This window comes from Petaurus breviceps, unplaced genomic scaffold, assembly GCF_028583685.1.
Source record: "Petaurus breviceps papuanus isolate PSGF00001 unplaced genomic scaffold, PetGlider_PUasm1.0 186, whole genome shotgun sequence".
NCBI lineage: Eukaryota > Metazoa > Chordata > Mammalia > Diprotodontia > Petauridae > Petaurus > Petaurus breviceps.
In genome coordinates this window covers 37,639,335-37,665,599 of record NW_027185798.1, presented here as the reverse complement: position 1 = coordinate 37,665,599, position 26,265 = coordinate 37,639,335, and the positions used below count along the sequence as shown (strand labels likewise).

The 26,265-nt window shown below is 40.2% G+C and overlaps 1 protein-coding gene across 1 annotated transcript; it reads left to right on the top strand.

Annotated features, from left to right (window-relative positions):
• The first annotated feature begins 945 nt into the window (after positions 1–945).
• Positions 946–25,531, top strand: TENT5C (terminal nucleotidyltransferase 5C). The gene is made up of 2 exons (XM_069090234.1): positions 946–1,109; positions 19,477–25,531. The coding sequence occupies exon 2, from the start codon at positions 19,503–19,505 to the stop codon at positions 20,673–20,675; it is 1,173 nt and encodes a 390-aa protein (XP_068946335.1). The 5' UTR covers positions 946–1,109; positions 19,477–19,502; the 3' UTR covers positions 20,676–25,531.
• The last annotated feature ends 734 nt before the right edge of the window (positions 25,532–26,265 follow it).

The window sequence follows — 26,265 nt, the reverse complement described above, 5'->3', positions numbered from 1 at the left end:
GCATGGAGTAAGGAAGGCTTTGAAGAGTTATTTCTATATATAACCCCCTTCCCCCCCAAATTTTAGCATTAAAAATTAAGTCAAGGAGCAATTTCTTTACAACAAACTGTAAATTCCAAAGAACTGTCTTTTCTGCTAGGGGTCGTGAGGGAAGTACGTTTGGCCTATGGCTTTTGTGATTATATTTGTCAGCTGTGTTCAATCACAATTTACCAACAAAAGATAAAATAAAAAACCCTTTAAAAGTTACTAAATGTATAGTATCTTTTTATAATGTATTTCCTCAATCAATAAATATTTAGAGGCAGCTTCTAGTGCTTTTCAATTTAAAAAAGGGAATGAGACTAGATCTCTACGGTTCCTTTTCAACTTTAAAATACTAAAGCCACCATGATCCCTAGGTTTTCTGATGGTCCTAATTCTAAATCTATGACACTTTGATCTGAGGGGCAAGGAGTGAATTTGGATTGGGAGGGAAAGGAGGGTTGGAGTTAGAGTGAAAGGGCAAAGAGAGAGGAAGAACAGAAAAAGATAGAACTAAGTTCTAATTTAGACCATTTAGTACGTAATAGATATCACTGGGGCTAAATGAGAGAAAAAGGCTGTATGTAGATTGATTCTACAACTCCGAACTCCGCCTTCTTCCATTTAGACCCCCAAGAACGCTTTTAGTTACTACTACGCCTGCGCAGCTCTATTTCTCCTTTCCCTCTCCCCCCCATTCCCCCTCCTCCCGATAATTTACTCGTTTCTGGGCAACCATTGATCTCGTGCAGCCAATCAGAGAGAGTATTATCTCTGCGCCCCGACTCCGTCAGTCCCCCTGCGGAAGGATCCCTTTTTGGGAAGCTCCGCCCTAGTCCCGCCTCTGGCTAGCTTCAGAAGGCCGAGTTAGGGGCGGAGGCAGCAGCGGTGGGGCGGGGCGTACTGAGACCGGAATAAGAGCGGAGGGGGCGGCGGCGAAGCGGCTCACTCGGTGCCGGTGCCCGGGGTTTGTAGTGACCGAGCCCCACCCGCCGGGGCTACCGACGGCTAAGACGTGCTAATACCATCATCGCCGTCTCCTCCTCGCCCGCCTCCTGCTAACAACAACTCCACCCACCGTCCAGGTGAGCGAGTCCTAGGTTGTCAGGTGCCTCCCACTCTAATTTCACCATCCCCTCTGCTTTGCCCCCTGGCAGGGTTGGAGCAGCGAGAGAGCCCGTAGAGGTCTGGGGGCAGCTGGGCGCCGAGGCTGGCTGTTGCGCACCCCTATGGGGGGCACGGTGGGGATGGGACAGGTGCAGAGGCCGGAGGAAGGAAGGGCAGCGCTTGTGGGGGTGGTGCAACCCCCTGGAGGGGGGGGGCTCCATCTCTTTTCCCTCTTTTTGGGGTTGGCTGCATCTTTCCCAAACCGAGACTCTCCGCTACTCCGAAACCAAGACGGAGCTGCGCCTCTGAGTTGGCAAACTTTTAAACCACCCGACTCCGCACTGAGCTAGGCGCTTGGGGGAGGGGATTTGCTACCTGCCTCCTTAGGGCGCTTTAGGGAAGGCGCTTTGAGAAGTCTTTCCGCGCTTTTGAGGTGTGAGCGGCTCCCATTTTCCTGGGATTTCACTGCTGCCTTCCCTTTAGCTTTGCTCTCAACACTCCCTCCCTCCCCCCCTACCCTCTTCCTACCCTGACCTTCCCTAGCCGAGACATCCCGCTCCTAGGCAGCCGGGGGCGGTAGGGTCACCTTCCTTCTCCGACTGACAAGATGAGAGAATTGAATTCAGCCGGCCTCGACTCTGGAAGACCTGGTTTTTCATATCCTTGCCTCCGACACTGACTGGCTGGGGTATTTGTGAGCAAGTGACTTCTCAGTACTTCCAGGCAATTTAAGATTACTAGCTGTTGAGCAGTTATCTTTCTGCGTTGGTGGATGGAATTTCCTCACTGAGAGTTCCCTAAACCGAAATTGCAGGTCGGGACCACAAAAGGGGGAAAAAAAAAACCCGCTACAGACTCTAGTTGGCTCAGAGCTTGGTTGTGCGGGGCTCGAAAATATAGAAAAAAAACTAGAGTAGAATAGCGTTATTACCTGATGATGGTTTTCAGCTTCTGTGGAAACTAGTGGGAGGAATGAGACCTCTCTCATTTTTTTTTTTCCTTTGACTTGGCCTTTTTTGTTTTGTGAATGCTGCGCCGTCAGCTGTGGCTACCTAATAGGCTCATCAAATACAAACCAAACTTGCTTAGGAACCTGTTGAGATGAATCCATTAGAATAATTTTTCCTTAAATCAGTTTCCACCTCGATGTAGTTATTCAGTCTACATTTTCTCATTTGGAGATTGAGGTTTAGCAGCTGGGGGAAGAGGGAGGTACATATAGTGATTAGTGATGCATATAGCATTAGCGATGAGGGGGGGAGTAAGAAAAATACATTTAGTAAAAACAAACACACAACAGGTCAAAACCCCAAAGTCATCTGAAGGAACATTTTTGACTCATGGTTCTATATGAAGAAACAAAAGGGTTTAACACTTTAGGTACATTTCAGGAAGCAGTGGTATTTAGCCTTCTAGGGAAAAGACCTTTTTTCTTTACTAAAAGGTAGTGTCTGACCTCCCCTTATAGAACCATAGAGTGTTAAAGCTGGAAGGAACTGACTTTGAGATCAGTCATGTTCTTACCCTCCCCACTCTTTCAAATGAATACAAGGTCTGAGAACTAGATCTTAAAAAGGCACTGATCCATTTCTACTCAAATATAATAGACAAGAATTACTTATAAAGGTGTTCATTTTAAAATTTTCTATGTGATTGTTTTGTATTATCACAGCTTGGCACCAGATAAAATCTGGGGAGTTAGAGAAATGACCCTGAACCCACCCTGTCTTCTGGTATGAAATTAGCACTGGATTATACGCATTTCTTAAGTAACTTGGTTTTAGTATATCTTAGTTACTTTGGAATGGGAACCATCTTTTTTTCAGTATGAAATGTGGGATGAAAGATGGGAAGAGGATGGGAGTGGTAAGGAAAGGAACAGCATTACTATATTTTAAAGAGTAAAAATATTTCTTTAGGAAAAGATTGTGGCTTTAAGACACACAAACATCCCAAGCAGGTGCTGTTTTCACTTGATTCTCTGTCAAGTCCCAGATTGCCTATAGGACTTGTGATCAAAGCTTACCTCTAGGTCACCTGTGTGACCCTAGAAGTCACTTTACTTCTCCACTTAACATTCTTAATCTGTAAAATGACGGTCTTGGACTACATGTATAATTTGGCATACAGATCAACTTGAGTTTTTAAAAAGCCCATTCATAAGAGCCCCTGAATATTATTGTAAATATGGTTCAGAATGACCTGAGTTTGAACCTACAGTACCTATAACCCTAACAAAAATCTGTTGGGTCTCCATAGAATGAGGGAGACAGTGGTCTTGTTTTCAAATTGTTTAGCACCTGAGAACACTAATGAAAAACAATTATAAGTTATTAAGAGTAATTTATGGGCTAGGTACTGAGGATACCTAGGTGAAACAATCTCTGGTTTCTAGGACTTTGTGAAGTGTTTAGATACTGCATAATTTATGGAGGCTTCAAGTATTGTGTGCAAGGTACTAGCATCTTGCCATTTTTTTAATGGTTATTCGCAATCATATGGTCACATGACTTTAAGAACTTATCCCAAACTACAGAAACACTCATATAGTTGCACGTGTAGGTGGGATCAGGATGTGTGTGGTAGTGGGGGAAGTAGTGGTTGATATATGCCAGGCTGAGAGTGTAAGCTGGAGGTCCAATTCACATTATGTAGTGAGTCAAATGTTGATTTAACAAAATCCCTTTGAGTACTTCCAAAAATCCCAGATATTCAGCAAAGCAGTCAAGGAAAATTCAGAAGTGCTAAGTTTAAGTTAGCACTTATAGATATACATAACTACCACATAACTAACAAAATAAAGTAGATTCAGTGAGGTCATGTTGCTAGGATATTCATCACTCTTAGGTAAATGTAAGTTTCCTTGAAATTAGCTCTATGAAATAGCCTAAATACTTTGAAATGACCAGCTGTTAATATGTCAAAAACCATCTTCTAATTAAAGCCCTATCTTAACAAAAAGAGGAATTTCTATGTAAGTTATAATAGTTGTCAATTTAAATATTGTATATTGCAGTTTTGTGTCTGGGTAAGGCTGGGTTCTCCTATAAAGACTTAAGCTAGCTTGTTTGCTTCCTGCTAGCTCTGTGGGCCTGCTGTTGTGATGGGTTTGTGTATGAAACACTCCACTTTTTGAATGTTACTTGATTTAATGAGGGGAGTGTTTATAATGTTTTCCATGTCTTCACTGAGTTCTGTGTGTGTAAAGCTAACAAGGAAGAGTTATATAATTTCTGAACTTTTTTTTTTTTATCCCCCATAAACCTGTCACAGTGCTTTGACCTTAGTAGGTGCTTAAGAAATGTCTTAATTTTGTTGAATTAAGTAATTCAACAGCCATTTGAAGTCTAGGTCTGGGGTGTTACAAAGAAATTGATAAGATACTAGAGGAGAGTTACATTGTATCCAAGAAACAAGTATGTTAGGAGAAGATGAATTAAACACATCAGTATGCCACCATGAAATGTCAAAAAGGTTTTTAAATTGCCATGAATTTGGACGAGGCAACAGTGTTAATCATGTAAGAGTCTTTTCATTTAGATTTCTTCGGAAGTAATCCAAGTTGTTTTATCAGGCACGAATAAAATTGCTGTTATACCTGGAATTTAAATAAGCTAAACATCTTTAGGAGGGACTTCAAAGTAATCTGAGGGTTCCCTTTAAAAAATATAATAAAGTCCAATTTTCCTTATCTGGATTGTATCTTACAGATAATCCTATTGTCTTAATGTAGCAGCTGTGGTAGACCGGTAGTACTAGGTTTAGATGTATTTGTAAAGCTTTGCAGAAAGGAGAGAAACCATGGTGGGAAAAGTTCTAAAGTTGAACTGATTGAAAAAAGAAGTCTAAAAACCCAGCCTGCCATTATGGCCAAAGATGCTAATTACCCTTTTGCATGATGAAGTTATGTTAATGATGTAATAGTTTACTTTTATAACCTGTTAATGTATGTGAAAGAAAGCATTTTGGAGCCTTATCTCTTGTTCACCATGTTTCTTTTCATTTGTAGTCCTTGGGAGCTAGAGTGAGGGCCATTCATATTTCATAGATCATTTATTTTTTTATTGTAACACCAAGCTGGGTTGTTGAGACAAAAGTGACAGATTGAGGGCAATAGTGAGGGTAATGAACTTATTCTGGCTGACCTGAAGTCTGAGTTTGGATGGTTTTATAGCCATTATTATTTTGCTATTGTACTCTCCCCTTTCCTAGGTCCCAAACTGCTGAGCTTGCCACTGTCCTTTTTGTGTAGCTGGTTGTTAAAGATCCTGTACCTCCCCTCTCCTTACATCCTTATCAATGTCATTCAGCTTTTCTCCATTGTTGAGCTTATCTCTGAACCTTTTTCTTTGTTCTGGACTCCTTTACTAGTTGGCACTGTGAATAATGCACTGGAATAATGCATTGGAGTCTGGTAGGCTTGACTTAAAGATCAAATCCTGCCTCTGACACCTATTATTTAGCTGCTTGACCCTGGGCAAGTCACTAGACCACTTTCAGACTTTTTTCTTTCTCTGTAAAATGGGGATAATAAAAGCACCTACCTCACCTGATTGCATTAAGGATCTTAGGCCATAGACATTATGTAAAGCACTTTGCAAACCTTGAAAGCTGTATGCAAATGATAGTTATTGTTATTACTAACACTTTTCTGTGTCTTCTAGAATGTTTGGCTCCTCCTAATTTTTACTGCCATTCTCCGGTCCTAGGCTCTCCCACTCCTAAACTGCTCCCCACTTTTAATCTGTTTTTTTTTTTTAAATAGAAGACTGCCTAATTAATCTCAACCCAATCAATCTCAATCAGCTCCCTTTTGCAGGTGAGCATCTTCTTTAATCCATCTGCCATCCCTAAAACACATACTTGCTATCACATCTTTTTTCGTACTAATAATCCCTTTTCTTGTTTTTCTTCTTTTTTGTCTTATTTGAAAATCTAGCTCAAAGCCAAGGTCTTCTTAAAAGTGTCTTTGCCTATTTATTCCATGTTTCCTTCAATTGGTTAATGTTCTTTTTGCATTATAATTCTCTAATTCTTCCCATAGGTATATATTCTTGCCCCTACTATAAATGGAAGGAGAGATTCCAGATTCACATATTTGGGTCTTTTCCCTAATGTTTTAAGTAGAAAACAGAACTTTTTTCCTCATGACATCCTCCCACCCACACACTACTTTCCCCCCTGCTTTGAAACAGTAATTGTTTGCCAGCAGAGGCTTCTCTAAACAGAACATACTTGTGTCTTTCTAGGGTAGACAAAGGGTTATTAAAGGAGCAGTTGGCAGTTTGCCATGGTCAGGGTGGAGGTGGGGGGAGCTCGTTGGCATTCACCTCTCCAACTCCCATTTGCCTCATTCCTCACTCACCCTTATCTTTGCCTTCCTTTATGCTACAGGGGACCCCCAGCCCATGGATCTATGACTTGAGGGGCTTTCCTGCCTTTCAGGTGTTTGCAAACCACAGAATTTAGCTTAATCTAGAACATAACATCAAGAAGTTCCTTCCTTCTGTGGTGAATATTCAGCCTTTTCTGGGATACCTGCACAGTGATGAGTGTATTTCCTGCAAAGACCGCCCTTTTAAGCCATTGTTAGATAGCTGTAGTGCTATGCAGACCCCAGATTTTCCTCCCTAACTACTATTCATGTATCCTTTCTGGGAACCCATTGAACAATTAAAATTCAATGCACTTCAGTGCTTACTGGGCTAGGCATTGACTGGTATTAGGTGCTGGGCTAGGTCTTAGGCCCTTGACCAATCTTTTCAACATGACTACCCTTCAAATACTGGAGGACAGCAGTCATTCCCTCCCAAGTACTTTCTATTCTAGGCTAAACACCTTCCCGTGGTAAGGGACTAGACTCCTCTGGGACTAAACTTCTGGGTTGTCTTTGTCTTTGTTTTTAAAATATGACCCCAGAATTGAACTTAGGTTAACACTGTTATCTGTCCAATGCAAGAATGCAAGAGGAAGAGGGGATGAGAGGGAAGCAAATGTTTATTAAAGCACCTATTATGTGCCAGGAACCATACTGAGTGCTTTACACACATTTTCATGTTTGATCTGTATAATGAACCTGTAAGGTAGTTGCAATCCCTGTTTCTCAGTTGAGGAAACTGAGGCAGACAGAGGATGTGACTTGCCCAGGCTACCTCAGCTAGTAAGATATCTGAGACCAGATTTAAACTCAGGTCTTCCAAATTCTAGGCCCAGTGCTCTGACTTTGCCTCAGCAAGTTAGTTACCTTATCTTTCTTTCTCCCAAGTCTCTCACAGCCTTCCTTGCTTCAATGTCTTATGCTCTAAGCAGAAGTGAAGAATTACAAAAGAGATGATCTCAGTGTAAACTTGGATCAGAGTCTTGACTTTCATAGCATAGTCATGGACATTTGATGGCAATGGACCAGGGATCTCATGTGCCTGAAATCCTCTTTAAAAAATTTTTTTTTACCATGTTTTTATTAAGAAAATTATAGTGAGGAAAGGGAGACATTAATGAGGTGCTTGAAATAAGACCCCCTTGAAAACAAAATGGTTGATTGAATGAATCATTTGTCATCCTTAGAGGATTTTACCCAAGACCTTGGATGAACCCCAAAGTGAGGAACCTGCTGTTAAGTGAGTGATGATATTTCTAATAGCCTAGGTTAATGAATATTAATGCTAGGACTCTTATAATCAAGATTTACTTGAGAATTCTTTAGATCTTGGTATCTCCTCTCATGGAAACACCTAGTATTTATTTATTTAGCTTTTTGGAGGGGGGAAGGCAGGGCAATTGGGGTTAAGTGACTTGCCTGAGGTCACATGGCTAGTAAGTATTAAGTGTCTGAGGCCGAACTTGAACTCAGGTCCTCCTGATTCCAGGGCTGGTGCTCTATTCACTGTGCCACCTAGCCGCCCCAATACCTAGCATTTTTGAAGAAGACACTCTCACTTCCCAACACTGGGCATTTTCTCCAGGTGGCCCTCATGCCTGGACCAATTTTCCCCCTCATCTCCACCTCTTGCCTTCCTGCTAAAACCCCCGACTTTCACAGGAAGCTTTTCTGATGCTCCTTCATTCCTAGTGCCTGTTGATTATTTCTAATTTATCATGTATACTGTTACTTTGTACATAGTTGTTTTCCTGTTGTCTCCCCCCATTAGACTGTGAGCCCCTTGAGGGTAGGGACTATTTTTACCTTTCTGCCTTTTAGCTTTCTTTTGCACATTCAGCACTTAGCACAGTGTCTGGCTACAACATAGAGGATGTTTAATCAGTGTTTACTGACTGACTAGCAGTTAATTTGAATTACCTGGCAAGGCTGATCTGAGCAGTTTAATTTCTGTAGTGTCCTCTGATCATGTTGCTGGTTTGTTGTTGATTTTGTTTTCATTCCTCACCACCCCCAAATCTTTGTCCTGCAGTAACAGTGCTACAAGCTCTTTCAGTCTTATCTCTTCAGCCATGTTACTTTGGGCATGATATTTTGAGGGACTGGCTAGATACCATTTTAAAACTTACTGAAACACGTCTCTGAGTTGGCTAGAGATCTTCTAGGGAAGATCTGTGTGGGGTGTGGCTTCCAAAATAGTTTAAAAAAAACCAATTTGATAGAACTCTTAAGTTTACACTAGTTTATGTAGAATAAAACCAGTTAAATTCATTAATTTGATGTTGCTCAGCCAACTTCTTTATCTTTGAACCCATAAAATTGTACCACTTCTGGGTTTAGCTGGCTGGGCTTCATTCCGGAGTAGGATCCTCCATTAAATCATGCAGTATCTCAATTACTATGGGAATGTAACTGAATTTTTTGACTCTTAAGTACATATTGATGTTAAATGGTAGAGTAGATACTGATAAGTCTGAGAAAATTCACTGATGGCTGAATTCTCTAAAAGGTTTGAGTGAGAAAGGACCATCTGTGGACTGCCACTTAGGCAAACCTTTTTTCCCCAGTGCATTGCTTTATGATATGGGGAACTACTTCTGTGGATGTGGAACATGAGTTTGGGGCATTTTGGTGGGTAACTGGTGGAACATGAGCTTCCTGGAAAACAGTGGTGAGGAACATTCAGTCAGAATGGGCCAAATAACTGGATTTTTAAAGGGAGAGAGTGGAGGGGGTGTTTAGTGTACTCTGCTGCTTCCATCCTGATAATCAAAATAATTTGTCTTATACTAAAAAAAAAAAAAGGTGAGTATTATATGCCTCAAGTTACTTATAGTAGAAATTTAGTGTTCATAAAACTTTATTGAAGCTTATATATGAATACCTGGGTGGGGGGTGCACATTGGTCAAATACTGAATTAGTATGACTAATAGACTACACTCCCTAAAATTAGTTCTCTGAAAGGAAAAAAAAAGATATTAAACTGATAGACTTAAAATTTAGCTATTGAGAAGTTACTCTTTTACTAAAGGTAAATAATCTCAAATGAGATAATTGTAAAGCATTTAGTGCAGTGCTAAACACTTATAACAGTTATACAAATGTTAGCTGTTATTATTTTTTAAAAATTTATTTACTTTTAGTTTACAACATTCAGTTCCACAATCCCTTGAGTTTAAATTTTCTCCCTCTTCCTCTCCTCTCCCATCCCCCCAATTAGCTGTTATTGTTGTTATTAACTTCTGCCACAGAAGCAAGCAATAACAGAGAAATTGGGAATTTGAAGTGTAAAAAGTAAGTTCTATCTAAAGCTGGTGAGGGTTGGGGAGAAGGGAGGTCAGGGAAGACAGGCTTTGGAAAAAATGTTTTGCCAACTCTCCCTTCCCTTTAAACTCCCACCCTCCCCACACACAAACAGAATAGGGAAATCAAGATTCTCCATCCTCTTCCCTTTTCCCTACTTCCTCTCCTAGTGACAGCATTCTCACACTGTTTTGCAAAGATCATCCTGCTATCACCACCACTGACTGGGTAGACCTCAGCCCAAGTGGCAAAGGTGAAGTTTTGTTCTCTGCCTACACTTGCCCTCAGCCTGAGCTAATTTAAAACAGTAGTATCAGCTACTCTATTTTCCAAATTAAATGCTGAGATGCTAGAATTTTGGACTTTGGGGGCTAATTTAATCCTTGGTCACTATCACTTGCTTACCTGTATCTTCTCTGCCTTCAGAGTTGCCATGCCCTTGGACACCTACTCCTCCATGGGATATCTGACACTGCTTCCATTCCCAGTTTCCTTTTTGCCTCTCTTTTATTGGACTCCATGGAGTTTCTGCAGCTACGAGAAGTGGCTAAGTTCTCAGAGAAGTGGAGCTGGAGGATATAGTAGACAGTACTGGGAAAAAGACTCCTGATCTTCCTCCTCCTCCCTCTCCTTCTCCTTCTCACCCTTAATGGACATTTTTAGATTTAAAAAGGTTAGGGTAAGGGAGGGAAAATGAATGGCCTTTGCAAGTGAGATCTCTGGGAGCAGTGATTGGAAATGTGAAAAGCGAGGAATTATTTTCCTTGTCTTGCAAGGGTATTTCTCCAGTGTGTGTGCAGGCTAATGGGTAAAGTTTTTTTGTTTCCTTAAATTTTTAAAAAAAATTCTGAACTTGACCAACTGGGATAGGCAGGAATAAGAGGCTGAATAGAATAGTAAACAAGCCTTAACCTGTCCAGTACTACAAGCACAATTGTACATAGCCTATGTGAAAAAGCAAGATATGTGTCTGTGTGTGTCTATGGTAGGGGAATTTGGTTTGATATGGTGCTAAGGCCATCAGGGTAGGACTGCCTCCCAGGGCAGCCTCCAAAAGGAGATCAGATTCTTCCTGCTATCTCTTCTCTGGATAACTTTGGCCGTCATCATATAGGATTCTGAAAAAGAGAGAACTGAACTAGGGACTGAATCTAGTTTGTCCCATTTCTCCTATAAAGTAAATCTACCATTTCCCATCTTTTCTACTGCATTGTACTGTCTATATTCAAACATACACCCAATTCTACTGTCCTGTGAGGTATTCTGATGTAGTTTATGTTAAATTATACAATAACGTGTGAAGCAAGTTACAGACATAATCTCACATTTGCTTAACTTGGTACAGGTTTAAAGTACTCTGTAGTCTACCCCAAGCTCTTTGTTTTTGATTCTTCAGTCAGTTACCCATTAGCTGTGATCTTCAGGGTCACTGGTCCTTCTTAATAATTCAGGTTGAGTAATGCCCAGGTAGAACCCTTTCCCCTTGCTTCAAACTTGGGGTCATTTTCTTCTTAGCCCTGGGTCCACTACCTTGACCTCAGATAAAACATACTCTTGTCAAAGTCATATGAAATCCCAATTCGGCTGGTAGAGGGTATCCTGACGATTTTACTCATATAAATTGTTCCTTTCTTGTTTAGAATTGACACCACCTTATTCATTTTCTACAAATTCATCTAATCTTTCGCTCTTAATTCCCAAGTTTCTCTGAGCTCTGCCTACTCTCTGCTTTCCTGGAAGGCAGATTATCCTAGCCCCTTTGTTCATTATCTGGTTATCCTGGACTCTTGCTTCTTAAAAGAACTCAGGTTTTCAGACCTCATGTCTTAGCTGCTCCTTCTTTAAACAAAGAAGAGAAACACATCTCTATTTCTAATTATAGTTGAATTTTCTGGCTCCAGCTAGGCTAGATATGCCCCCAAATCTGGTTTGTTTTGTTCTTAAGAGGAAATTTTTTTTTTTAACTACTTGGGGAAGGAGCTCTTTGAATAGCTTCCTGTTACCTACAGTATCACATCTCAGCTTCTCTGTCTGGCTTTTAAAGTCTTCCATAGTGACTGTACTATCTTTACTTAACAGTTTCCCCTGTTCTTTCCATATTCAAACCCTCTCCTGTGGTCAAAATTGTCTCTTCATTTTACTATTAATACCTTTACTCTCCTTATTATCAATTTACATGTAGATTTCTTTGAAGCTTAGAAAACACTTTCTTATCCTTACTCACACCCTGTTTTGTTCTGGGCTCCCAGAACTGGTTCCCACCTGGACCTAGAATGCTCTCTGCCTCTCCTAGCCTTCACTGACTGAAGTCCCTCTTCTTTCATAAGTCTTTTTTTTGTTCAGCAGTACTCTCCTTGATACAGTAATCTTGCCTTCTGAGTGTCTCTGTGTAGTGACTAGTGCTTGTATTTCTGCCTTAAATGTTCTATTCTCAATGCTTAGTCTTCTCTACTAGACTGTAAATCCTTTCTGGTAAGGCTTATGTCTTTCCTCTCTATTCCATGAAACATTTGATACAGTGTTGAATGTATGGTGTATGTTTATTTTGAGTTTGTTTGTATTGGTTACAAATACAAAAAGAGTTAAAGATTTATTGAACCCTTTAGTTGCTGATGGAACGGAACACTCTGAAACAGCTTTAGCACCAGTATAAACTTGTCATCATCCAAAAGCTATAATCACAGACTAAATTCCTGTAGCATATATTTATAATCCATGAAAATAAAGTGTTCATATACTCTTTTTGATTTCATGAACACGGTTGGATCTTCTCTCCCTTTGTATTGTAGGCTCTTTGTCTGCAAAGACCATATCTCTAACTTTTGAAGAGGTCATCCAAAGTGCTGGATTGACAGTAGCTACTCAAGTACTTTTTGAATGGATCTAATCTCCTGATTTAAGGATTTCCCATCCTTATACCTGCAATGTTATATCTATCTCCTCTCCATCCTCAGGTCATCCCCTTTAAACTTCTAGAGTGTTCTATTCAGACTTTGAGGGAAGACAAGAGGTTAGCCCAGGAGGTAGACGTGGGAGAAAATGTCTTAATATCCCCTTGAAAATGTTCATTCTAGAGCCAGAACCTAACTTTCTTATGACCCAGTCTCTTATATGTGATAATTTCCCTTACCACTGCAACATGGTGGTAGTAAGTGGGGGTAAGGGGAAGGGAGGGTACAAATATGCAAGAGATCAGAAGGAAAGGAAGAAAATAAGCATTTATCAAGTACCTACTATGTGTCATCTAATCTGCACAACCCTTGGAGGTAGGTGCTTACTTGTTATTGCAGGTGCAGAGGTCAATGTAATTCTCTCTGGGTTATACAGTATCTGAGGCTGCATTTGAACTTGGGTCCTTCTGGCTCTTGGTTGAACAAATTCACCCAGAGCTATATCAACTGTAATAGAATCTATGGTTGCTTGGCAGCTGAGCTACAGCTTGGTGACCCCCTGACTAAGATAAAGAAAAATGTTATGTCTAATAAGGATCCATGAGTTGAATCAAATAATTGTCTCCCTCTTCCCGCCTGTGAGGGAATGTTGAACTTGATTATAGGGGTTCTTTAAGTAGTATGGAAATAGCAATGGACATTTTAGTTCATGTGAATCTACTTGACTTTAGGCTCTTAATGTGGTCACTATTTCAAATATTAATCCTGTTAATTGGAATTCTCCTTTAAGTGAAGAGAGCTGTTTATGATCTGGGAGCATTGGAGTGCTTCACATGACTCTTTTCATGCAGGGATTATCTTAGTTTGGACCCAAAGTAGGTTAGAATCAAAACTATGAGCTGAATTCAGTTTTTTGGCATGTGCCCTGAAATCTACCCTAATATCATCATTGTTGGCCTAACTTTAAATATGTTGCATGGTGGTGAGGGGAGGATGGGATAGAGAAATCTTGTTTCACCTAACAGGGACTAGTTAGTAATTGTTCATTGTATTATTAATAGTAACAATAATAATGGTAATAGTAGTAAGAAGTTAATGGCCTAGTGTGATGTCAACCTTAATTCTTGAACATCTTTTGTGTTTTAAATACTTTATGGTGAAAATGATGAGAAGCCTGGAAACACAACTTTAACAGTGGTTAGAAGTTACTTATATTTTTGTAGGAATAGAGTTATGAAAGACTAGATATGACCTGGAAAATCACTCTTTGGGCCTTGAAAGAAGCTATCTTAGAACCTTTTAGCCTCTAATAAGTAGAATTTCATTTGAATAGTATCATTAAGAACAAAATTGATAGATTTACATAGTTTCTATTCTGTGCCAGGCACTAAGTACTTTCCAGGTTATCTCATCTGATCTTCAGAGCAGCCCTGGGATGTAGGTGCTGTCATAATCCCCATTTGAGGAAACGATGGCAAATAAGTTTAAGTGACTTTCAAGGCCACACAGCCAATATCTGAGACTGGATTTGAATTCAGGTCTTCTTCCTGAGGCTCAGTGCCCCATCCATTATAATGCCTAGCTTAATAATAATACTGCTTATTAGTACCTGCAAGACAAAGCTATTTGAAAATGTTCATGATAAAGCATATAATATAATGATAATTATTATAAACATAAGCATGAATGCTCACCTCCTGGGATGGGTTTTGAGGAGGGGAGGGGCCCCTAGTGTTCTGTGTATTGCTGTCTCCAAACCGTCTTCTAACTAGCAAGACAGGGATGGAGACAGAGAGTAGACCTGTGATTTCTCAGATGGGGAAGTTTCTTCTGCCGGTGTTGTTGGGCGTGTTTTCTCTAACTTGGACTTAGCTGCCTGTGGTCCTCAGGTAAAGTGACTTGCCCCGAGGCTGAAAAGATAATATATGTCAGGGACAGACCGATGCTTGAGCATAGATGGTGGTGGCAAATTTATTCAAGAACTGGTAAATATCCAGGTCTTAAATGTCTTTAGAATGAGAAATAGCAATCAAGGAAAACTGCAAGGGCTTCTCAGGAATACGGAGCATTTAGAAATATAAAAACAGAATGGTACTGTGATAATGATGGGTGTACTGGAGTTAAAGGGTTTTTTCCCCCGAATTTATTTTATTTTATTTATTTTTGTAAAAGGGCATCTTGCTGTTAAAGTAGTATTGAATACACAAATGGAAAGTTGATCAAAGACCATTCTGAGTAAAAAGAATTTTGATCCCCAACATATCAGACACTTAATGTTTGGTGGGGAAGGGCAGGGGGAGGCTGCCAGTGTGAAAGTTAAGCAATTTATTTGCCATGAAGTGTGAAAGTGGGAAATTCAGTCCCTCATACATTATGTCCTAAGCTAGTGTTAGGTCCCATTTTAGGGATGCAAAGATAAATGGTCTCTTTCTTCAAAGAGGTTTAAGTACAAAATATTTAGGCATTAACGGTTACAGTCCTTTCCAGCCTAGGAGCTAGGTGGTGAAGGAGATACAGGTATACAGACTGATAAAAGGGAGCACATGAAGGCACAGGGAAGGCAGGGAGGGGCTCATAAAGTAGGCAATTGAGACCAGCACTTTGGGCTGGTATGGAGGAGGGAGTGAATGAAGAGGCTAGTCTGGAGCCTGTACCAGGCTAGGGCCTTTCAAGAAGTTCTTTGAGGGGGAACAGACTGTCTTTAATTTTGTCTTTGCATCCTTAGACCCAGCACTGAGCTGTACATGTTGTTGGCATTTATTAAATGCTTATATTGGTTTGAAATGAAGCTGGTAGAGATGTAGGAAGTACACATCCAAGAAGTGGTGATGGAGCAGAGGAGTAGAGAGGTAGCCTTCTGCAGATGAGATAAGGAAATAGTTCAGTTTGGCTGGAAGGGTGAGTTGGTGCCATATTATAGTAGACTTGAAATGCCAGACTGAGGAATGGGATATTTTCTCCTATAGACAAAAGGGAGGCACTAAAGACTTTGTTCAGGGAACTGGTAAGTGAGATCTTTGTACTAGGAGGATTAGTTCGGCAATTCTGTGAGGGATAGATCAGAGAAGGCAGAGACAAATGAGGAGACTGTTATACTAGGCTTAGTCTGGGGTAGTTGGTGGTGGCCCTGAATGAAAGGATGGGGCAGATGAAAGGTATTCTGGAATTACATGTGTCACATGTGAAAGGTCCAGCATGACAGTGAGGTTTTAAACCTGGATGACTTAGGAAATTGATACATACATGTTATCATCAAACAAGTTGGGAGAAAAGTTTAATTGGACAGATTGAATTGAGGTTGCATTGGAACATCCCATTAAAGAGGTCAAGCAAACCTTCTCAATGAATGGGTTGGGGAGGGAGGAAGAGAATTGAACTCAAAAAATATTTTTAAAACGTTAATGCTAAAATAAAGTATATATTTTTAAAAAGTGTCAAGTAAGCAGTTATATATTAATGAGAAGGGATCTTAGCTGCTTATGGGAGCCATCTGTAGTGACCTAAAGGGTAGAAGTAGATGCAACCACTTAATGAGGAGAGTATTAGGAGAAGACTGTTGGGAGAGAGCCTTCGGGGACTTCCTTTCCTTTCCTTGTTCCTCCTTGTGTACTGGTCTGGTAATCCTCTTGGAGATTAAGCAGGAGAATAAGGAGGTGAAGGCTGTTAAATAGAATCAAGCACTGCAGGAAAGTCAAAAAGAAGGTCTTTCAGGAGGAGTTCAGGGGAAGGGAAGGTCTTGAATCTAAGCATTGAAGTTACTGTTTATGCTTATTAAGCATTTTCTTAAACAGCATCAGATAATTTCTGCATAAAAATTGTTACTCAGGTGTTTTTTTTTTTCCAGTTTTCTCCTTACCTTGCTACTTTAGAATGATGAAGTATGTTGTTCCTTAGTGAAGGCCTCCCTCCTTCCATGATGTGACCATAATACCATTCTTTAGAGAGAAAGCAGTATGGTATGGTGGAAGGAATTTAGGGTTTTTAGAAAGATGGAGGTTTTTTATTAAGGTGCTGCAACTATGTCATGTGACCCTGGGAAAAAATCTCAATATCTGAACCTCGGGAGATTTGAACTTGATCTACTCTATGGTTCCTTCTAAGTCTTAAGTTTCTGTGTTGTGTAATTTACCCTAAGCAGAGCACTGGGGTGTGAAGCCCAGGTTTCCTGCCCTCATGGGATTTGTGGGGGATATCTGACCATACACATATAACCGAATGCATATGTGAAATGCTGTATGAAGTCTGTTGGGCAGAGGTAAAAGGTGGGCTTTGACTTCTTCACTGGTGCTTTGCACAACCATCTCAAGGGATTGGAGTAGGAAATGGAAAGATAGGAATGATGCCACTGGAAATGAGTGTTCTGCCATTGGATTCCTCACTAGGAACTTGCCATCAAATCTTAGATATGACAAGTCAAAAACAGAAACTGGAAAATAGTCTAATTGTCCTCTGTTTTATTACAGTAGTTCATGTAGCAGTCACCTTGACCATACAATATTGTATCTATAGTAAATAAAACAATACAACTTAACCAGTCTGTCCTGTGATAACACAATAGCTAAACATTTAATTTATAATTGTGGGAAGGGATAGAATACTGTTTATTTGGATAGAAGGTCCAGGTCTCATTAAAAACTAAAAAAAAAGCCCTTTCTAGAGAAATTCTTCTTTAAAAACTTGTGATTGTGGTACTTCCTTGTTTGGAAATCATCATCAGTGCTCCCTCCATTGCTTACTGAAATAAAGTCCAAATGATTTAGGCTGGCACTTGAGGCTTTTCCAGCTTTATCTTCCACTCCTCCCCAGTCTGAACTCTCCAGTCCAGAGTATTGCCTTTCCCCAAACATTTGTTGCACTTCCATAGCACCCAATGCTTCCTTCCCTCTCATCTTTTCAGGCCAGTCACAAATGGTGCCAAATCAATGCTTTTCCTGACCAGCCCAAGTGGAAATAGTTTTCTTTTTCAATAATTTTGTAGTACTCATGGCACTTAGTTTCATGTTGCTTATAAGCATGTGCCCTCTACCCTGTTATATGGTAAATTCTTTGAGGCAGAGGCCCCCTCTTGTAAGATTTTGTATCCACAGGACACTTAAAACAGTGTCTCACGTAGAATACAGGTAACTGCTCAATAAAAATTTGTGAAGTGAATGGAATCTTCATTTCATTCAATTCATAGCCATTTTGAAAATCAAAATCAGTGGCACCATGGCCAGGGTGAAAAGTCTTAAGATCACCTTAGTCTGAAGATCGTTACCTAAAAGCTGTAGGTTTCCAACAAAAGAAAAATGCTTTTGAAACCTTGGAAAGGTTCTGCATATATCAGTTGAGCCTTGAATTATATTGAGCAGGGTGGGAAACCTACTATCTGATTTTCACAGCAAGTACAGTAAAATCATTGTAAGGTATTTGCAGGTCAGATTAGCTACGTACACTATAACCTATTTCTTTCTCATTTCTGTTTTCTTACCTCTGTAGATCCAGGTTTATTCAGGAGATGTAGAAGCAATATGAGATTTACTGGGTTTTTTTTAATCGCTAATTCAATACAACTTTACTGAGTGCTGTATAGCACTGATGAGGTCAGGGAACCTTCCCAGAGCCTGTACCTCATCAGTGCCCTACTGCTTTTCAGAACCATCTCTGGCTTTTTATTTTCTAAGTGTTTTATTTGTTAAATAACTGTCACCTTTTAGTGATTAATGGAATTTTTCTATGCAAAGCTTTGGGGGAGTAACCTTCATTTTCTTTCTAGATCCGTTTTGCTTAAACCCTAGAGATAATCTTAACGTTTATTTCTCCCATTTCTTAAAATAGTAGTTGGAAGATTAAACCATTTGGGGGGATAGCCATACTTCAGTAGCACCAAAGAAATAATCTTCCTTTGTGATGGAGATTCTTATATGGAAGTTTAACTTCATACATGAATTGATGAGCAACAGTTAACACAAATTCTTGGCTGAGTAGACCACCATTCCTAGATCTAGGTTCTGTATGGGATCTCGGTTTGGTCCAGCTCTCTAATTTTTTTTAATAGATTGAGGAAACTAAGATCCAGGGAGATTGTTACTTGTCCAAGGACAAGGTCATAGGTGGGATTTGACCCCAAGTCCTCTGCCTCCAGAGCCAGCACTCTTTAACAAGCACAGTCACCCCCATCAGCATTTATAGATTGATTGGAAGAGGGAGAGTTGTAGGGAAAGATGTTGGAGGAGTCATTTGCTTACACTTGCACTCATGTAGTATGGTGGAGCCAGACCTTGGACTTGAAATCTAATGCTTTCTTAATACCCAAATAGAGGTAGAAGTATGATCCCAATGTTTCTGTTATTCTAAAGTAACCTGTAGAGGTTGTAGCCAAACTATCTACTATTTCAGAATGTAACACAAGATGCAACAAAAAATATAACACGAACATAAGGATCTGATGGTCCAGAACCATAGTGGTATAGGATTGATCTTTTAGTGGGAGAGGCATAGGGCCACTCTTTTTTGTTCCCTGAGAAAGGAGGAAAGGAATGACAAGCCATTTCATTTGCTAAGTTCTGAGCTCTTAACTAATTATAATGTATGTGTAGTTTAGGTGGCTTTTCTCTAATCCCTTGTGTTGCCCCTACCCATCCACTGATCTTCTCCCTCCTTGAGGAATAGTCTTAATTTAAGGTGGTGTTGGAAGGAGATGAATGTGTCACAAGTAACTATCATAAGTGCATTTGAGATTGTTTGCTGCACGGAAATAAATGCTAACTTTCATTTCTCACCCCTCCTTTCAGTTTCCCTGGAAAGACTAAACCCCAAGATGGCAGATGAGACAAACACCAGGGATTGCATGTCCTTCAGTGTGCTGAACTGGGATCAGGTCAGTCGACTGAATGAAGTTTTGACTGAGGTTGTACCAATCCATGGACGGGGCAACTTCCCCACCCTGAAGATCACACTGAAGGATATTGTTCAGACTGTCCGCAACAGGCTGGAGGAGGCAGGAATCAAGGTGCAGGATGTTCGACTGAATGGCTCTGCAGCTGGTCACGTCTTGGTCAAAGACAATGGCTTGGGTTGTAAAGACCTGGACCTAATTTTTCATGTGGCTCTTCCAACAGAGGCAGAGTTTCAGCTTGTTCGAGATGTCGTTCTGTGTTCTCTTCTGAACTTCTTGCCAGAGGGTGTCAACAAGCTAAAAATCAGTCCAGTGACTCTTAAGGAGGCCTATGTCCAGAAGCTGGTGAAGGTCTGCACGGACACTGACCGTTGGAGCCTGATCTCCCTCTCCAACAAGAATGGAAGGAATGTGGAACTCAAGTTTGTAGATTCCATTCGCCGTCAGTTTGAGTTTAGCGTGGACTCCTTCCAAATCATTCTGGACTCTTTGCTTTTGTATTATGACTGTTCAAGCAATCCCATGTCTGAACACTTCCACCCCACTGTGATTGGGGAGAGTGTGTATGGCGACTTTGAGGCAGCCTTTGACCACCTCCAGAACAGACTGATTGCTACCAAGAACCCAGAAGAAATCAGGGGTGGGGGACTCCTGAAGTATAGTAACCTTCTGGTACGGGATTTCAGACCCACAGACCAAGAAGAAATCAAGACCCTGGAGCGTTACATGTGTTCCAGGTTCTTCATCGACTTTCCAGACATTCTGGAGCAACAGAGAAAGTTGGAGACCTACCTCCAGAACCACTTTGCTGAAGAGGAGAGAAGCAAGTATGACTACCTCATGATCCTTCGCCGGGTCGTGAATGAGAGCACTGTGTGTCTCATGGGACATGAACGGAGGCAGACCCTCAACCTCATTTCCCTCCTGGCCCTGCGTGTGCTGGCAGAGCAGAACATCATCCCAAATGCCACCAACGTCACTTGTTACTACCAGCCCGCTCCCTACATCAGTGATGGCAACTTCAACAACTACTATGTTGCTAACACTCCAATGCCCTACAGCCAGCCATATCCCACCTGGCTGCCCTGTAACTAACTAATCTCTTGACTTGAGGGTTTCTGAAAAGGAAACCTCAAAGGGCAAGGGCTTTCAGACAATAGGGGAGCCTTTCTAGATGCAGGTGTTTGGCTTTTAAAGGGGAACTCAGCTCTGATTCTGCTTATTTTCTTTGTATACCCATTGAATGGGTCTACAGTCTAGCATGAGAAATCTTTAAAAGGGACCCTCATTACAGTGCCACTTTGGAAACTGACCTGTCCAAAACACACTTACCACTTCATGGTCCCAAACCTTACGCACTTGTGGATTTGAGCCCCTTTGCAGTGCAGTTACTTAGAATGGAAAATAAGTTGGGCAGTGTATGAGAAGCCTTAAGCCAACTATCTTCTCACATAAATCTTGCATCTAAAGTAGGCTGTGTTTTAGCCCTTGTTCAGAGTCCTTAGCCAGCTAACGCTTGGGCAAAACTGTCTTCTTGAATCCATGCAGAATGGCAAAGGTGAGGGTCTTCTTGGGTGCTTTTGTTCTTGCTCCAAGGGGATTTTGAGTAAAGGCCAAATTGCTTATGTTTGCTGACTTATCCCCTTTCAGCAGAGCTGAAGGTTTCCTTCATCAATTAAACCAAAGCCAACAGCCTTCAGAATCAAGGTCTGGTTAGAAGTGGCATATGTGGTTTAGACGCTATGCTATCCCAAAGAATTGTGAGAGGTTAGTGCTAAAGCATGACCTAAAAGGTTTCTTGGAAATGTAACTCAAAAACAAAATAAAATGTAAGATAATGTTAAAGTAGAAAAAAATTGGTGGTGGCGGGTGATGGTTGTGACTAGAGAATTCATGTTCAAATGACACTTTCTTTAAGGCATTTTTAATGATTGGAACTTTTGGTTGTTTCCCCCATTCAGTCTTTCTTTTTCCTGGCTGACTTGTTTTGTTGTCCTGTTCTTAAGACTTAAATTGGGGAGTCTTGTTTCATTTTGTTACTACAGTGACCTAGGCGGACTTCCACATGTATATGTTATAGTAGGATGAGAGGCCCTTTTGGATCACACGCCAAATATGACAACTTAATTTATTTGGAATATGTTGAGTGCTAATGTCCCCCTCCCAAAAAAAATTCTGTAGTGAAACTACTCCCCTAACTTTCTATTCATAGCAAAATGAGTTCCTGATGCTTACTTGGATAGGAATTTGGGTTGGATAGCTTCATTTATAATTCTAAATGATGTGTGGAAAGATCCCTTTGAATGGAACTGGCTGCTGGAGCAAGTACTTATGGTTTCAAGGAATCACAATAGAATATAGATTGCTATTCTGAATCTTTCTCTTGTCTGAATGAAGGCTTGGGTTAGTAAAAAGACTGGCATGGAAGTGGTCTCAGTTCCTAATTTGGGTAATGTTTTGTAAAGGAAGTTTCCAGTTCTCCCTTCTAGGTAAGGACTGGCTTAGTGAATGAACCTGGATCACCTGACCTTGTGCTTAACCTTGTATTCTGCACTTTAGGGAAAGACAGTGTTAACTTTGGTGAGTGTTCTGTTGCTCAGCTTGGTTAAGATAAGGTCCAGGATCATCTGGGTGGAGAGACCAATGCAAATTCTTCCCTACAGAGAAGGAATTTCATGTTGCAAGTTGACTAGGAAAATGATAGCCCAGTTGGCAGATTTTAAAGGGATTTATTCAAATCCACGATCTTGAATTTGACACTGCTATGGTCACAGAAATCCTGGGCCATGACAAAGCTAAGTTAATGAAAGAATACTTGAAGATCAATGACTTCTCTATCTAAGAGAAAACTAAGAGATGTTTGGTGTGCCCTGTCTGGAATGTGATATTTTGGCCCCTTTTTCAAGTGACAGATAGGTGAGCTTGGTTTTGTTTTTCCCCTTGGGTGTCACTCTATCGTATTAACTTTAAAGTTGCAAGGTGAATAAAAAGCCACCTTAGCAGTATAACTTGGATTTGCTTCTTTAGAAGACCTTGGAAAATTATGTTGAACTCCTCCTTGCTTTTAAATCAAAGCTAAGTTATAAGGCTGGGGTCAGGTGTGAGTGGGATTGGTTTGAGGTCCCTTGGTAGTATTTCTGGTGTGGTACAGACTGAAGGTGAATTTATCAAATCACTTGATTGTCTGTGACTTATGATAAGCTGTCTTTGGAGGAGTAATGGCACTATGTCTGCACTGAAATTATTCATTTGTGACAGAATGTTAACCAAAGCTTTGGCAGTGGCTGGTTTTCTATTTGCTTGCCAGAAAAGTTTGGGGATGAGGGTGGTGGGGGATCTCAGGACTACACCCTTAGCTTAAATAATTAAATTCCCAGTTTGTCCTTTTTGAAAGCTCATTCTGCTTATACCTCTCATTTCTCTCTGGTATTAATGCCCTGACTACAGGGTGGTTGGCAGGGGGAGGATGTAGGAGGACCACATCTGATCCTACCTGCAAAAGTCTGCCTTTATTCTGTCCCCTTGAAGGAATACCAACATTTTTAGATTTGTACTATAAGTCATCTGGAACATGTGTGACATACCCCTTTAGATAATCTAGAACATGTAGGAGTTTGCCTAAAGTTAACTATTTTGCTCTATTATGTCTCAAAATAGTAAGAGTCTTGGGAGAGGCCACAGGGGTCAGAAAAGTATCCAAGCAAGGGACCCAGATAGCATTTCTGGAGTTTTTGGCTCATCTTTGTTCATCACCCCTCCCCCACCTCCACACACATCGGGCACCCCCTTTGTGGAATTATCTTCTTACCTGAGATTATTCTGGTCCAACTCTTTGTATAGTTTGCAAGTAGATGCTGATTTAGGAGCTAGCAAAACTGCCTAAAGTGCAACTCCCCTGCTCCAAGCTAAGTGTGCCAAGTGGCAGTCCCTGTTTGGATAGTGAAGAACAAAACTGGGTCACTAAAACCTAATCCCTGGCTCAGGTGTGTCGTTTACCTGCTAAGGTAGCCCTTAACCAGCTTCATGTTATGCCAAGTCACCCCTAAATTCAGGTGTCTGGATATTCTCCTTAAAAATGTGCCTTTGGGAGCCATAGGAGTGGTCTCTGTGGTCTGTATTTATACCAAATCCAGGAGTTCCTTTATTTTTCTTTCTAGTGTTGAGTAAGAGGAAACTTTGGTCGTCAGAGAAGGGAATTAAGAGTTCAAGTATAAATTCCAATCTAAATTTAAATAGTACCTCATTTATGTTGGGTGCCTAAGATGTCCTTTTTTCTTTTTTTTTTTTTTTTTTGCTTTTGCAAACATACAGTATACTCTTAACTCATTCCTCAGAATCAGCTTTGAGTGGTCAGTCTGGATAAGAATTGCACCTTTTTCTTCATATTGACAGAGGTGTCCACACTAAATTCCTGAGCCTCAAGTTTTCAAATCTCCTGTATAATCTTATTTTGGCAGATGTTATCTCACAGTCAAATTCATTGGGAAACCCTTAGAATAAAACATTTCACAGGAACACCCTCTCAATCAGTGTAGCACAAATTAATTTGGTGCAGGTAGGGAAACAAGGTATTGTTTGCAGTCCGGAAGAGTCACATTTCCATTTAGCGGGGAGGAAAGGAAGAAATGCTTCTTGGATCATTGTGCAGAAGCAATTGGGTAGCTTGCTGTTGGGGCATGAAATTTCCAACTTGGCTTTCTTTTGAATTTTTTACTTTTTATTGGTTATCACCCAATAGCCAAAGACCTTGAATTGAATTCATCCTCCTCACACCCATATCTAATCTTTACCTTTGTAGTAATAATAGAAATAGTAGTAGCAGTAGTGGTGGTGGTAGTAATTGTAGTAATAATTGGTTAGGATTTTCACTAGTATTACTGTGTTCTTAGCTAGCAGTGCCACTCAGGGTATCAGGTATTCTCTTCTTTTTAAGAATAATAAATTCCCTTTTGACCAGTGCTTTTTTTCCCCCATGGACTAGTCTTTGGGGCCCAAGTTAGATTCTTCAGACTTTTTCTTCCATAGGGTGATGTTAAGACATAATTAAAACATTACTACAAGGTGGGAGAAAGAAAGCCTATATTACTATGAGCCATTACCATTCACAGTGGTTATCTGATTACTTACTAATTCTGGACCAGAGAGAATCCACTGGTTTGTGTATCAACCTATCTTAGGTACAAATCTTCTCAGAAGTTGAGAGAAGAAACACTGATTTCTAAGCTTAGAGCCAGATATCCTTATGCTGGCAGAGACCAGAACATTGTATCTACTCTGGTTATAGCTGGCTTTTGGAACAAATTCCAATTCACCTAATTAACATTCAGAGGACCAAAGGAGGCCTGGGAAGATATTAGAAAAATTTTCAGAGAGGTGCAATAGAGCAAATTAATAAAAAGGAAAGGCCAATATTGCTAAAACCAGATATTTCAAGTGCCTAAATCTTCTTATTTTTCTAATAACTTAAGTATAATATTAAAAAAAATCCAAATGTGGTAGTTGGAACAAAGGTACAGAGCAGTAATCTACTCCTATGTGTGTATGGGAAGGTTAAAAGACCATTCACTAATGAAGTGGATAAATTAAATGATGTGGGTTTGTGTGGATTTTCTTTTTGCCTGAAACTTATTTAAAGAAACTCCTAACTTTTTTTTAAGTAGGTGGTTTTTTTTTTAAATTTTTGTTTCCAAATTTATATAGCTAAGAAAAAAAAAACCTTTAGTCTATTAGGCAAAATAGGAAATTCTTTTCAGTTTTCTAAATTTGCATAGCAACTAACCATTGGAATTCTTGATTTGTTAGCAAGTCAAGATGGGTGGGATTACTTCTTTGTTAATGGTCACTAGCCTTCTCAGTCAATATGGATGAAATCTCTTTTGTCAATGCAAAATGTGTTAAAACTTTAAGAAAAAAGCTTTTGAGTTTATTGAGAAATAAAGATATATTTTAAAGACCTTTGTCAATTGTGGTTTTACTGATGTGAATACTATGGACAGTACTAATATGCCTTTTTATTGTGGATAAATCATACTCAGGTCATTCTAAATCACCAGCGCTGTGCTTTAGGATCATGTAAGGCACTGGGCTGGTATATTTGAATCCTAGGTATTGTACCTGGGAGGCCTCAGACTTGGACCAGCACAACTTTCAGAAACAAATCCCTTACCTATTAACTAGTACTATGTTAGTTAACTAGTGCTAACTACGTACTTACATAAGTGTTGCAGGCAAACCTACGTCCTGGCAGAAGATTAACTGCTTGATGCCACTACAAAAGCTTTTGTGTGCATCTATTGTGACCTCCCTAGAGAATTCAAGCCAACCAATTCTCTGACTTTTTTCTTGGCCCTTTTCTTACCATTGTGTAGAATATGGTGATAGCCTATTGACTTCCTCCTTACTGTGTTGGTCATCAACCATTACCCAAATATCCAATTTACCTTGTATTGTTAGTTTTTGGCTGTACTCTTGATATTGGGGGGTTAAAAGTTCCCAAAAGTCTCTCAATGACATGAGATAAAGGGAGAACAGATCCTTATGCTATTTCCAACATTAGTAGTTCAGGCCACTTGGAACCTTGGAGATCATACTTTTGGAAGCCATTATTCCAAATCATCCAAAACTAATATGAGGGTAGGGGTAAATTTTTTTTTTTTGCTTTTTTGGAGGTCAATTGGAGTTAAGT

What these genes read in the sequence shown, in the direction of transcription:
- TENT5C (XM_069090234.1), top strand. Translation starts at nt 19,503, where the DNA reads ATGGCAGATGAGACAAACACCAGGGATTGCATGTCCTTCAGTGTGCTG.